This window comes from Rosa rugosa, chromosome 1 (genome assembly GCF_958449725.1).
Source record: "Rosa rugosa chromosome 1, drRosRugo1.1, whole genome shotgun sequence".
NCBI classification, from domain to species: domain Eukaryota; kingdom Viridiplantae; phylum Streptophyta; class Magnoliopsida; order Rosales; family Rosaceae; genus Rosa; species Rosa rugosa.
In genome coordinates, this window is record NC_084820.1 from 37,294,191 (window position 1) to 37,307,753 (window position 13,563).

General features: G+C 39.4%; 1 protein-coding gene and 3 long non-coding RNA genes across 5 annotated transcripts; all 4 read left to right on the forward strand.

Annotated features, from left to right (window-relative positions):
- The first annotated feature begins 4,299 nt into the window (after positions 1 to 4,299).
- LOC133727197 (putative disease resistance protein RGA3) lies at positions 4,300 to 6,592 on the forward strand. The gene is made up of 2 exons (XM_062154816.1): positions 4,300 to 6,516; positions 6,572 to 6,592. Exons 1-2 carry the CDS (start codon positions 4,300 to 4,302, stop codon positions 6,590 to 6,592), a joined length of 2,238 nt encoding a protein of 745 aa, XP_062010800.1.
- A 47-nt stretch (positions 6,593 to 6,639) lies between these two features.
- Positions 6,640 to 8,190, forward strand: LOC133737583 (uncharacterized). The gene is made up of 5 exons (XR_009859872.1): positions 6,640 to 7,149; positions 7,235 to 7,291; positions 7,392 to 7,653; positions 7,728 to 7,807; positions 7,938 to 8,190. It is a non-coding gene; the product is annotated as an uncharacterized LOC133737583 (long non-coding RNA).
- A 713-nt stretch (positions 8,191 to 8,903) lies between these two features.
- LOC133712399 (uncharacterized) lies at positions 8,904 to 10,268 on the forward strand. Its single transcript, XR_009847367.1, has 3 exons — positions 8,904 to 9,217; positions 9,298 to 9,428; positions 9,894 to 10,268. It is a non-coding gene; the product is annotated as an uncharacterized LOC133712399 (long non-coding RNA).
- Positions 10,269 to 10,425: 157 nt separating this feature from the next.
- On the forward strand, positions 10,426 to 12,892 carry LOC133736476 (uncharacterized). 2 transcript variants are annotated; one of them, XR_009859583.1, is made up of 8 exons: positions 10,426 to 10,704; positions 10,974 to 11,296; positions 11,373 to 11,466; positions 11,570 to 11,648; positions 11,746 to 11,851; positions 11,958 to 12,102; positions 12,188 to 12,279; positions 12,414 to 12,892. It is a non-coding gene; the product is annotated as an uncharacterized LOC133736476 (long non-coding RNA). The 2 variants fall into 2 exon arrangements; XR_009859581.1 differs by lacking the exon at positions 12,414 to 12,892 and having other exon boundaries at positions 12,188 to 12,322.
- The last annotated feature ends 671 nt before the right edge of the window (positions 12,893 to 13,563 follow it).

Consider the following 13,563-nt stretch of genomic DNA (forward strand, 5'->3'; position numbering starts at 1 on the left):
TCAGCCTGTTAAAAGTCTATTGGCAGACTGCACTTTTAGGAGATGCTCATACACGATTCCATTCTTATGACCTATTTCCTTCTATGACTTCTTCAACAGACCTTTCTCTATCTAGGGCAGCATTTGTTTCATGCATCAAGCATAATTCATGTATCTACTCCAGAGGACAGGCCACATCGAGGTCATTTGCTTCTTCCGGACTGCATACAACCATTATACATTTAACAGGACGCTGAGGCACCAATCTTGGCATTAACACACCCCCCCCCCCCCCCCCCCCCCCGGTCCTTTCTTTTCTGGTATGGTACAGGTCACTCAAAAACAATATTGAAAGAGCAGAATCGACCCTTCCTTTTTTTTTTTTTTTTTTTTTTTTCCATTATTCGAGTCCTCATCCCAAAAGCAGAATAGTAAATGTTCATTTGGGTCCATCAAAGATCTAAAGCAGATCTATTCAAGTGCATAGATGTTGATGCTAGACAGGGCCGGCCAACTTCTACCAAAATTTTGAGCGTGTTAGAACATCTTCAGGGAAAAGGCAAAACAAAATTCTAGACCTTCATGTTACTCAAAGAATTCTGACCAAAGCAAAACATGAAAGAAAAAGCATTATTCTTTGTCATTTCTTTTGGCCAATTGAAAGAAAAAAGAGAACAAATTTTTGGTGTTTTATCGATACCCTCTCCATTTTATAAGATCGCTGTACGGTCTAAGAGCGTTCACAATGAATCCAACCAAAAATAAACGACATAAACGAGTATTAGAGAAACTTATGTGTCGCTCTAGTGGGTTGTATGCAACCACTATCTGAGTTATTGAATCCAACCATGTCATGAGAGATGACTTATGGGATTTTGACACATATAGGCTTTGACATGATGATCCGTGTATTAAAGACTTTACACGGACATCCATTTTCAGAACGAAGCAAAGTAAGAACCACGAATTGGTTTGAGGAGATTCACATGCGCCTCATGGCGCCATGATTGTGCAAAGACCGGCCATACATGGTCGGCGCCGCCTACCCCCTGCAACAAATACATGGCATTGACGCCATAAACTCCTTTCTCTACTTCTCAAGTCTATTGTGACATTATGGCTTCACCAAAACCTTCATTGGTTGATTATAAAGCCCATGTTTCGTTCTGTAAAGCCTGTTATTTAGGATTGAGACCATCCTATGCAAAGGAGATTGAGGAAATAATTCCGTTCTTACAAAGAATCTAAGGGAATTCTATGGATTTGATCAACCAACTTGCAGACCGTATAGATGTTTTATGGTGTTGGTTGATACGCAAACACACTGGTCACGTGTTGTGCCATTATCCACTCGTAATGCTGCTTATACTACATTCCTAGCACATAACATATGGCTACGGGCTCACTACCGAGATCATCCCATTCAGTCAATTTGACTTGATAATGCTAGAGAGTTTACATCGACAATTTTCGATGACTATTGCATATCATTGGGTATTGATATCAAGTATCATATTCCCATGTACACACCTAATTGGTCTCGCGGAAAAGCCACCATTAAACGACTACGATGGTAGCCCGGACATTGGTAATGCACACCAATATTTCCGCTTGGGTTATGCAATATCGCATGCAGCTATGCTAATTCATCTACGACTCATAGCAGCCACTCAACTTTTATTTGCGTTACAGCTAGTGACTGGGTTCGAGTCTAATATCTCGTATTTATGCATATTTGAGTGTGCGGTTCATGTGCCAATTGCGCCGCCACAGCGCATCAACATGAGTCATTGCAACGAATGCATATATATATATATATATATATTTGTTGGACATGAGTCTCCAACTATAAGTCCGCTATGTAGAACCCTTGACAGGCGATCTCTATTTCGCTGGATTTGCGAATTGTCACTTTGATGAGACAGTCTTCCCGTCGTTAGGGGGAGATTAGAACGTCAATGTTCAACAGGAACGACATGAATTGTCGTGGTCTGTCCCCACTATGTCTCATCTTGATCCCCTAAAAGTGACGAGATCACATATACCTGCTGCAAACATGCCTGCAAGGATTGATGTCCCCACAAGAGGACATGGTGCCACCCAGAGAAGATGGGAACTGCACCACTACCATGGATGGTAGTATGGTGACGCCACAAAAGTGGCATAATGGCGTCATAGGCCATGGGTTCCGCTAGAGAGAGTAGGAGACCCATAGGTTTGATGGATTCTCGCCCTAAGAAGAGAGCCAGTTTGGCACAACTTGATCCATTGATCATTGATACTCAAAATCCGTCTCATGAGAATATTTTGGATTGTGGTTATGTCCAAGAGACATCGTTGGGGGACACCTCAATGTTAGAACCAATTCATGAGAATATAGAGATCTCTACGAACTACACTAGTGTACATGAGGACGTGGAATTATTGAGACCAATGACATCGAACTTTACTCTGTTGAAGAATGCCAACGTAGAGAAAATTGGCTTAAATGGAAAGATGCGATCCATGTTGAATTGGATTCACTAACGAAGAGGAAGGATTTCGGGCCTGAGATGCCAACACCTCTTAACATAAAACCTATTGACATAAATAGGTCTTCGTTGGATAGCGTGATCAGAAAAAGAGATGGTAATCTCACCTTATGGCGCAAGGTTCCTCACAACGCCCTGGAATCGACTACGAGAAGACATATTCTCTCGTAATGGATGTCATTGCACTCCATTACCTTGTCAGTTTGGTAGTTTCCAAATAACTGAACATGCAGCTTACGAATGTGGTCACTACGTATCTCTATGGGGATCTAGATACAGAATATAATGAAGGTTCTTGTGGACTTTATTTACCCAAGTCAAGTGGCTCTAGACCACGGAGCGCATTTGCAACGAGGTTGAAATGCTCACTAAAATGACTACTTGATTGGGAAAGGATATAATGAACTATGCCCACGCGTTTCCATGACAAGTTCCGGATTTGCAATTGTCGCGGTTTATGTTGATAAACATAATTGGAACCCTTGAGAGTTAAGGGAAACCGCTGAACATCTGAAATCCGAGTTTGAGAGGAATGACCTTGGGAGAACACGGTTTTGTCTAAATTCAGAACTTGTATACCGTGTCAAGAGACATTTCTGATAAAGTCAAAGATGTACCATGGTCGTCCGTAGTCTTGGCCCTAAAAGGGATCCGTTTCGTCCCAGGGATGATGACGAAGACGTGCTAATAGCAGAAGTGCTTACTTATGTACAATAGGCGCATTATTGTACTTAGCACAATACAAGACCGGACACCTCAATTATTATGAACTTGTTGGCTAGATATAGCTCCGCGCCAACGCAACTCCATTAGATTGGTATAAAGACAATCTTTCGATATTTGAGAGGTACGATTGATATGGGCTTGTTCTATCCCTACAGAGAAAAGAGATGACGGAAGTGTGGGATCGGACCCCACAAGGCAAAATGCCACCTTCCGTGATCCTCCTCCCCTCCATCAAAATGACAACAAGCATTTCTAAATATTGAAGTGAACCAAATCCGATCAGAGGATAATGTAGCGGACTTATTTACTAAGTCGTTACCAAAATCCACTTTCGAGAAACATGTGAAGAGCATCGGATTGAGAAAGTTATCCGAACTCCCATGATTGTAGCAATCAGGGGGAGATATTGACATCATGGGGGAGGCATGATGTCTACATGTTCGATCTCGAAGAGTGAAGGACGTGTTGTGCTCTTCTTGTCCTTTGACCAGGGTTATTTTTGTCCCACAGGGTTTTTGTTACATGGCAAGGTTTTTAACGAGGCAACGATCAAAGCGTCATCACCAAGTTTGAGCGGCACAAGGGGTAGTGTTGAAGGATGTCGACATAGTGTGCCTCTACAAACTAGGGTTTAGGATTGTAATAGGAAAGTGTTATAGGTATTCAATTGTATTCGGATTCTCTTACCTTTTGTATACCTTGTAACTCCCTATATAAGGGCTCCTATTATCAATAATAAACACACAATTCTATTCTCCTACAACATATCATTTCTTTTGGCCAACTGAAAGAAAAAAGAGTACGAATTTTTGCATGTGGGCATCCTTTTCTTAATTTATTTTACCTGTTATAGAAGGTGGGTATCTTCGTTGGAGAAGTTTTGCCTTTTTTGCCTTGTCGACAAAGTTATGTATCAGCGATCTTATAAAATGGAGAGGGTATCGATAAGTTGCCTAGTCAATCAAGACGATAGCACACTCATTATCCTACATTATCCTTTCCTTTCAGTCTTCCATTTTCTATTACTCACAATTCTCAAACCCTAGCTAGCTATTTCAAGAACATGGCTGGAATACTAGTTGACGTTCTGTTAGAGCGTTTGGCTACGCTCGCCCTTGACAAGGTCGAACGCGAGCTGAAGCTGGTGAGAGGGGTTAAGCAAGAAATCAAAAATCTCACCAAGAAACTCAAAGCTATTCGAGCTGTACTGGAGGACGCAGAGCAGAGGCAAGTGATGGAAGCCAGCGTGAAAGATTGGCTGAATGAGCTAAATGATGTTTGTGACGACATGGATGACGTGCTGGATGAGTGGATCACTAGAGCTCTCATGCATCAATTGGAGAAACAAGAAAAACAAGGTGCAAATGCTCTTGCTACTACTAAGAAGAAGGTATGCTTTCCCTTTCCTTCCTCTTGCTTGCGCTTTGGCCAAGTCAATCAGCTATTTCGTCGTCACGAAATTGCTGCGAAGATAAAAGAGCTAAATGAAAGTTTAGATTTGATTGATCAAAACAAACAAAGTTTTGGCTTTCATCAAAACACCACTAGGGTCCCCGAACTACCTCAACGACAAAAAACTACTTCTCTTCCCAATATTAAAACATTTGGTCGAGATAAGGAGAAAAACCTCATAGTTAGCAAGTTGATAAGTGAGAGTAGTCAAGAAAAGGAAGTTCCTCTTATCATCCCTATTGTAGGGATGGGGGGAATGGGGAAAACAACTCTTGCTCAACTTGTTTATAATGATGAAAATGTCAAATCTCATTTTGACAAGAGAATATGGGTCTGTGTCTCGGACCCTTTTGAAGAGATCAAGATTGCTCAAGCTATCATTGAAGAAATAGATAAAGATAATAGTTCAAAAAGCTCAAATGTGTTGCAAACCCTGACGCAATGTATAGATAAATTGATTGAGGGTAAAAAGTTTCTCCTAGTTTTAGATGATGTTTGGAGCCCAAACTCTGATCAATGGGAAGAATTGATCAAACCTTTACGTAATGGTGGTATAGGAAGTAGGATATTGGTGACCACTAGAAAGGAGGAGGTTGTTACTTTAATGAAAGCAACAACTCAATTGATCCATTTGAAGGAGTTGGGTGAAGCATTTTGTTTGTCATTGTTCTACAGTGTAGACATGGATGAGAGTAGTGTGTCCACCGAGTTTAAAAATATTGGATCAGAGATTGTGAAAAGGTGCAATGGGTTGCCTCTTGCTGCAAAGACATTAGGAAGCCTCATGCGTAATAAGAAAAAGATTCATGAATGGCAAGCTGTTTTAAAGAGTAAGACATGGGAATTGAAAGAGATTCAACAAGATGTTTTTCGACCACTACTATTAAGTTATCATGATTTGAGTCCAGCAACCAAACGTTGTCTTTTGTATTGTGTTACATTTCCAAAAGATTATGTGTACAATAGGAATTGTTTGATTGAGTTGTGGATGTCGCAAGATTATTTGAATGTCAAAGAAAGTAAAGAAAAGATAGTGGTTGGTCAAAATTATTTTGATGACTTAGTAATGCGGTCATTTTTTCAAGATATTGAGGATGTTCAGTTTGAGTATGGAAACATAAAATGCAAAATTCATGATATTGTACATGACTTTCTACAATATTTGACAGAAAATGAATGTTTGATTTTGGATTTTGAGTTGGATGCTAGTAAGAGAAGAGATGTGTCAAAGGATAAAGTTCATCATTTGACCTTAGTGCATGCAACCGAGGGTGATTCTCTGCAAACTTTTCTCCCTAATTATAAAAAATTACGTACCTTGATAGCTATACAATCATCCGAATATTCCATTGGCCCAATATTTGAGTTGATAGTACAATTGAAATGCCTTAGAACATTAGACTTGCGTGGTTGGCGGGGGAAGGGTTGTCTCAAAGAAATTCCCGAGACGATAGGTGGATTGATACATTTGAGGTATCTCGATTTATCCGAGAATTTGGGGTTGGAGGAATTACCCAGTGCCCTGGGCAGCTTATACAACCTGCAAACCTTGCGACTTGTTCGTTGCGTGAATCTGAAAAAAGTAGATGTCCGAAGGCTGATTAACTTGAGGCATCTTTATGTTGAAGGCTGTTGGGAGCTAAAGTTAATTGAAGGGATTGAGAAATTAACAGATCTGCAAAGGCTAGATCAGTTTGTTGTCCCAATTATCGGTGGTGATGAAGGAAACAAGTTGGAACATCTGAAAGACTTGAACCAGCTTCAAGGGAGTCTTGCTATTCGTATTCTGGGAAATCCAACTATGGCGGAGAATACAGCAGCAATCATGGTGAATAAGGCTCACCTCCTGGAATTGAGACTAGAGTTTTACTCGGTTGATGAAGGAAAGCATGGAGAAATTATGAATGGCTTAGAGCCGCATCCAGATTTGGAATCTTTATACATCTGGTTTTATAAAGGTGGCGCCTTCTCCCATTGGTTGTCGTATTTACACAGCTTGAGAATGCTCATCCTTGAGACTTGCACGGAATGTGGGGTTTTGCCTCCTTTAGGGAAACTGGCGTCCCTTGAATCATTGCATATTGTGCAACTCCATGGAGTCTCAAAGGTAGGAGTTGAGTTTTTGGGAATAGATGATGGGCAAACCTCCTCATCGTCTTCCATTTTCATATCATTCCCCAAGCTTAAACAACTTGGCTTCTACAACATGGGGCCATGGGAAGAGTGGGTAGGAGTGGAAAATAATAATATTACAATCATGCCATGCCTCTCTCAATTGACAATTGGGTACTGCTACAAGCTAAAAGCACTGCCGGACTTCCTGTGGGAGACACCACTACAGAAATTGCACATCTTTAGATCTCCAATTCTCCAAGACCTTTACAGACAAGGAATAGGTGAGAAGTGGGCCAAGATCCCAACCATCGTGATAGAATACTAATCTGGATGACGCATCTCAAAGGTACATTTGATACAGTTGCTTCATTTAATTAATGGGATATTTCTTATTTGGATGTGTAATTTCTCCATCATTCGACACATTCCAGGCTTCAGCTTCTCTTGAAACAAGCACAGTTCTCTATCATTCGTCATATTTCAACCTGGTGAGCTTAATATGTGCACTTATCTGTTATTATTTTTATCACATGCATGGGACTCCTAGTTATATAATTGAATCATTTCTTTTACCATTATGTATTCTAGGGATGCATGTCCAATGGAAGTCAATATTGGAGCTAGGGGACAAGGGAACATCAATTGAGCATCAGGCATTGTCTTCCCCCCTACCCTTCAGATACATCAGTGATTAGTTGAGCATGAGCTAGCAGAGTTATAGCATAGACCAAACCTAGGAGGGTACGAAAGAGGTCAAACACTTGAGGTGGTCATACATGTGCTTCCTCAGATCGATGCTCAACTTTCTATCAATTTTAGCCGTATTCACCTTGATTTTTTCAGGATACAGGTAACTTCAATGCTCTAATTTTTATGCCCAGTCTCTGTATTTATTAGCAAAACTAAGTAGCTTTTATACAGCAGATGATCATTCATGCCCACGTGAATAGCTAAAGGGATTCTTGGACTTCCAATTCCAATACTAGATGATCTTCACCACTAAGGTTTGTTTTTCTTTTGTGCTGACGTTCCAGATAGGGAATTCCCCTTAAATCTTTTGACAGTTGGTAGTTTATTGATTTTCTTCTGTAAACCAAGTTATAGATAAGTCCTCTAATTATGTATCTATTGTAGATGTGAACCGCACCAGGCTGCTTGTACTGCTCGTATTGAAGCTGCATGCATAAGCATTCATCATGGCATCTGAATTTGGGAAACTGCATAAGTACCAACTTGTAGATTATATTATAACTTGAAGTTCTTGGTTTTCAAGTTGGACTATTAGCAAGTCTCGTAAAACCTTTTGATTAATTACATGGACTGAGGACGGTCTAGTCAAGAATATCGATCTCTTCCATTGTCTGGACTTTATTAGACTTACTGGGAAGCTATGCAAGGTTATGACAATGAGCTGTCATTGGAGAAGTTAAACTTGGGATTGTTCCTTCGGTCTAAGTAGGTTATGCTAGCTTGTGTATCCTTCTGCTCGTCTAAGTTATATCGTCATTGTTTATATAGGTACATAACTCCTGCCATAGAATTCTAAATTTGCATGTTTTAGTATATTTGGTGTTTATCAGTAATTAGCAAGGAAAAAGAAGTGAGAATATTGATGCATTATATAGACATGAGAATGATGCATCAGATGGTTTTCTTGAGAGATTAATGTTTGAGTGTGATATAGGTGATCATGACTGTCAGGAGCTTAAGAGGTTACAAACAGCACCAGTTAGAGACATGTTCTTAAAGCATTGAAAGAAGGCATGAGGTTACTGAAGGCTGCCAGTTTGAAGACCTTCCTGTTTGGTTATGATACTCTTCTTCCTCTAAAGCTGGAACTTGGGTCCCTATCAAGTACATTTTAGAAAGATTGCAAGCACCCTTCTGTGTATGGAATTGGGAGGTTCGGCTTCAAAGTTCTGTTGGTTAGATTCCTGAAGATGAGATGACCCTCAGGTACTCTTCATGTTGTGTGGAAAGTTCCAGAATAATTCAAAAGAAATCTTTAGGTAGCATAACAAAACCTTATGTTACCTAGAATTATCATTTTCTTTTGATTCAAGATATAGTCAAGTCTAACTAATGTTAGTATTGCAGAAGAAAATCGCACCAACGTACATGTACAGCTCACACTGAGGCTTCATTTAGAATGGCCTTGGAGTTGCAAAGCTGATGGGATGCTAATATGATAAGCTGTCTATGTCATAACCTAAAGTTCTCAGTTCATGTGTGTTTGTGGCACATATATGGCTCTGTAAGACTGTGACTGTGAGACTGAGTTAAGGATCATAGATTGCTTTAACTTTTTGGTTATTTGGGTGCACCTAGGTTGGACTGTTGGAGCAATGCATCTGAGGCACCAATCAGACCTACATTTGACAAGCTGTGGGGTGGCCATGATAGATGAAAGAAGGGTAATTTGCTTGTAGACACAAAGCCTGCTTCATTTACTTTTGTTTCCCCTCGTCACTAGGAGATTAATTCCTTTTTGCAGAGGATTGGGCAAGTACTCATGCATCCAATATTTGATTGGGAGCCCAGCCCAGGTCTCCGTTCCCTATTCCTTTTTGCTGATACGAATTTGCCTGTATGTTGATCTCTACTTGTGCAGAGAGGATAATCAAGGTATGAGTAACAGATTTTTTTATTATTTTACATTTAGATAAGTTGATTTTAAGGAAAATATATAGATAGAGAATTATAGGGTGCAAGATTGTTATATGTGCTGTCATTCCAACTGAAAAACAGTGATGAGCAGAGAAAATTCCTATAGAAATCTGTAAAGTAACATGACTATCAAAACTTCTACTGATATCAAAAAACTTTTATGGACTTTCTAGTACTAATTATTTACAGTATCATAGGCCTGTTACAAGTATACTATCAAAACAGCTACATGCCTGTATATACTTGCTTGAAGTTCTTGAGTTTTGAGTGTCTCTGGCATTGGCTTGAAATTCTTGCAACCAGCTTTATTTGATTCATATCTGTTTCTTTCAAAATCATCTCTTACTATTTAAGACAAGTGTGTCTTCATATTCACATTATTTTAAGCAAGTTTCTTACCGTAATCCAATTAATATATTGCAGGTGCAGTCAAACCACCATTCCTTGCGGTAGAATGTCAAGCAACAATATTACAACATGCAATTACAAACTTATTTTGTATCACCTATTTGACTGATGGATGAGGCAGGCTATCTTACCTAAACTAGGTAATTTTTCATAACCATCTTAAGTAAGCCTATGTTACAAACTAGACTGATCCCATGGCATGAAATAGTTGTGCTATTGGCTTAAGATATTCGAGGTGTGGAAGAAAAGAGTGGATATGACCATGAGGTCCATTCCATGAAAATTCACTTTTGCCATGTTTTGAAGACTGAGATTAGCATTTAGCCCATTGCTGCAACAATGTTGTTCCACATAGATTTATGAGTTCAACTTATTATCTATTGGGTTCGGTATCACAGATTGCTTTTAACCTTTTGGTTAATTCGATGTATTATGGATGGAGCCTAGCCAAGCAACTGAGGCATCTCTTCGAGTGTCTCAACTTTATTAGGAAGCTGTGCATGGTTTTGAGGTGTGAGGTGTGACTATAAGCCATCATAGAAGATTGTTCAACTTGGGATTGTTTCTTTGGTCTACCTAGGTTGTGCCTGTGTCTTTACTGCTGATTATAACTTATATCTTCATATACTGTTAATAATATTCCGCTTCCTCTGACGCAAGTTGTTTAGAATTTATTATTTTCTTTTGATTCAGGTTACTAAGTCCTCTGATTTTGTATCTAATGTAGAAGAAAATCGTACCAAGATACATGTAAAGCTAATATTTACCGATGCTGGAAGCATTTAGAATCGCCTTGGAGTTGAGAGCCTGATCGAATTGTACTTTGGTAAGCTATTATATGATTTATATCATAAGTTCATAACTGGTGCCTTGCGGCATGGAACTGCTGTTACTTGTGACTTAAGTTGCAACTGCATGCAGCTGTATTTTCTGAGAAATGTCTACTCGCTTTTTATTTGTATACAATTTACTAGAGAGCATTTGTTTTGTCTGTATTATTGACTCTGAACATTGTTCTGTTAGATTATGAGTAGCGCACTAAATCGAGCATCAGAGATTGCTTTTAACTTTTATTGGTTGTTTGGTTGTACCTAGGTGGAGGATGGGAATAATGATCTGCCAATATCTGATAGTAATCCCAGCTCGACCAACTTCCAAACACGTCTCACTTCCCTATTAATGTGACAGAGTGATAGACTGAAATCGAATCACCGACATCTTCGAACCTGCCTTAAAGATTCTGTACTTATATGCAGAGAGGATAAGCACTACATCTTCCTTCATCAACAGAATCTTCCCTGTAGTTTGTCCGCCAAACAAAGACAGCACGAGCTGAAATGAGTGAACTGTTGACTAGCTTGTTGTCAAAGACGGATACATTAACTGCCACCGTACCAGTGACTGTTCCAGGAATGAAGGTACGAATAACAAACATCTTCATTACATTGTTCTTGCACCTTCACATCAGTTGAGCATCAAGCATTGTCTTTGTAGCTATTAGCTAGGCAGCTCATGGCTTCCTCACATACTGAACTGAACTCCCTATCAGCTTTAATTACTTCTGCGGCTTGATTTCTTAAACATACAGGTAATTGCAGAGCAGTGTGATTACTATATATGTTTGTCTGCAATGTCTGATTTGTGTATGAAGTCTCTGGGCTTATTAGCCAATTTAAGTTGCTTATATACAGGAAATGATGATTCTCGGTCATGTATAGAGCTGAAAGGATTCTGGACTTCTCAAGGACAAGATGATCCTCACCTCCTCAGGTTTGTCTTTCTCTTGCACTGACATTTCAGATACAAAATTTTCAATAAATACTCGGATAGTTTATAAATTGTAATTGATTATCCTCTTCAAATTCAGGTTATACAATTCTTCTATTTACATAATTTGGCATATAGTGTAGATGCTACTACATTGAAACTTGAAGCATTAAGAATGGCATTGGAGTTTATGGGATGCTAATTTGGTAAGCTGCATATAATTATAATAATAGCATAACTTGAAGTTCTTCGTTTTCATGCTGGAGTGATTAGCTATGTTACTAATTTCTTTTTACCTTTTTCATTAATCAGATACCGAGGTTGGAGTAGCTTAGTCAGGCAACTGAGCATCTTATCTAATTATGTATATATTGTAGATGAGAATCGCACCAGGCTACTTGTACTGCTCATATTGAAGCTTGATGCATTCAGAATGGCATCAGACTATCAGAGTTTGGTAAGCTACGTGCATACCTTTTTGTATATTATATCATAACTTGAAGTTTTTGGTTTTCAAGTTGGACTGATTAGCTATGTCACAGAAAATCTTTTGGTTAATCACATGGGCTGATGATGGAGCTGAGTCAAGAGCATCTCTTCCAAGCGTCTGGACTTTATTAGAGTTATTGGGAAGGTATGCAAGGTTGTAACAATGACCTGCCATCGGAGAATTTAGACTTGAGATTGTTCCTTTGGTCTATACTAGATCCTGCTAGCTTGTGTGTCCTTCTGCTGATTTAACTTCTAATAGGAGATTCTCTTTTGCAGAGGATGGGGCAAATGAGCATGCATCCAATACTTGATCGGAAGTCAAACTGCTATTCGTCAAGTTCCCCAACTCTGAAATTCACCCTCTCAGTCTACTTCACAAGTTTCCTGAACCAGCTCTGAGTAGAGAGGGTCTTGGGGAAGGATGGAAAGGGTTTGTGTACTCTTTGCAAGAGGTTTATGACAAGAATGGTGCTTTGGAGAAGATTCGGAGCTTGAATGGTCACGATGATGGCAACTCGATTTACGAATCTGTTGTGTTGTTCCACAGCAGAGGTGAGGAAAGAGACGGATGCCTAGTCGGAGAGAAGATTTGCTCAGTTTAGGTAGGCAGTCTGAGTTTGGTAACTAGTTGCATTATGACTAGTGAGTAGTTGTAATCACCTATTGATTTACTGTCATTTTGATCGACATTTTATGTAATTACTCAGTATTCAGTATTCTACTTATCAGGCTTTTGCATGAAATTACGTACTCATCCCAACCTCGAGCAGTTTTGAGAATGAGAATGAAGTAATCTTCTGTTCAATTGATGATGATAACTGAATAGAAAATACTTGCAATTTTGACTTTGTTCTGAACTGATGCGCATCTCTCGAGTGCATCAATACACAATCTTTTTTCCAGAAGAAAACCAAATAAAAAAAAGAGAGGTGTTGTAGTATAAATGTCTATATCATGTATAAGATAGGTATTTGAGTAGGTGCTTGAGTGTATAATGTAGGTATAGTGACTTGTGTGACAAGCTTTATGCCAAAGGGGAACAAGTATGACAATCATCATCATCACAGCCACAATGTGAAGCTGCAAATGAAGATGCCACAATGTGAAGCTGCAAATGAAGATGCCATCAAGTTGCATTATTATTTAAGCACTCACACCTCAAATGTATCCCTATAAATACCTCTTTTGTATGAGATGAAAACACACTTGAATCTCCATTCTCTCTGCAACATTACTCTCTCTCTCTCTCTCTGTTAATTTACGTTTTTCCTTAAACACGTTATCAGCACGAGCTCCTAGCCCTTGCTAGCCATACCGTGCGCTGCCCCTGCGCTAGTTCCTGTGCAGATCAGCCTGTTTGCACACCCCGAAACATCTTGTTCAGAACCTCTGATCAAAATACTTTCTGCATAAAAGTTGTTCATCT

Excerpts from the sequence above, each read along its gene's own strand:
- LOC133727197 (XM_062154816.1), top strand. The coding sequence starts at position 4,300 with ATGGCTGGAATACTAGTTGACGTTCTGTTAGAGCGTTTGGCTACGCTC. Across the intron at positions 6,517-6,571 it reads AGAATACAGCAGCAATCATG|GAAAGCATGGAGAAATTATG; the intron begins GTGAATAAGGCT and ends CGGTTGATGAAG.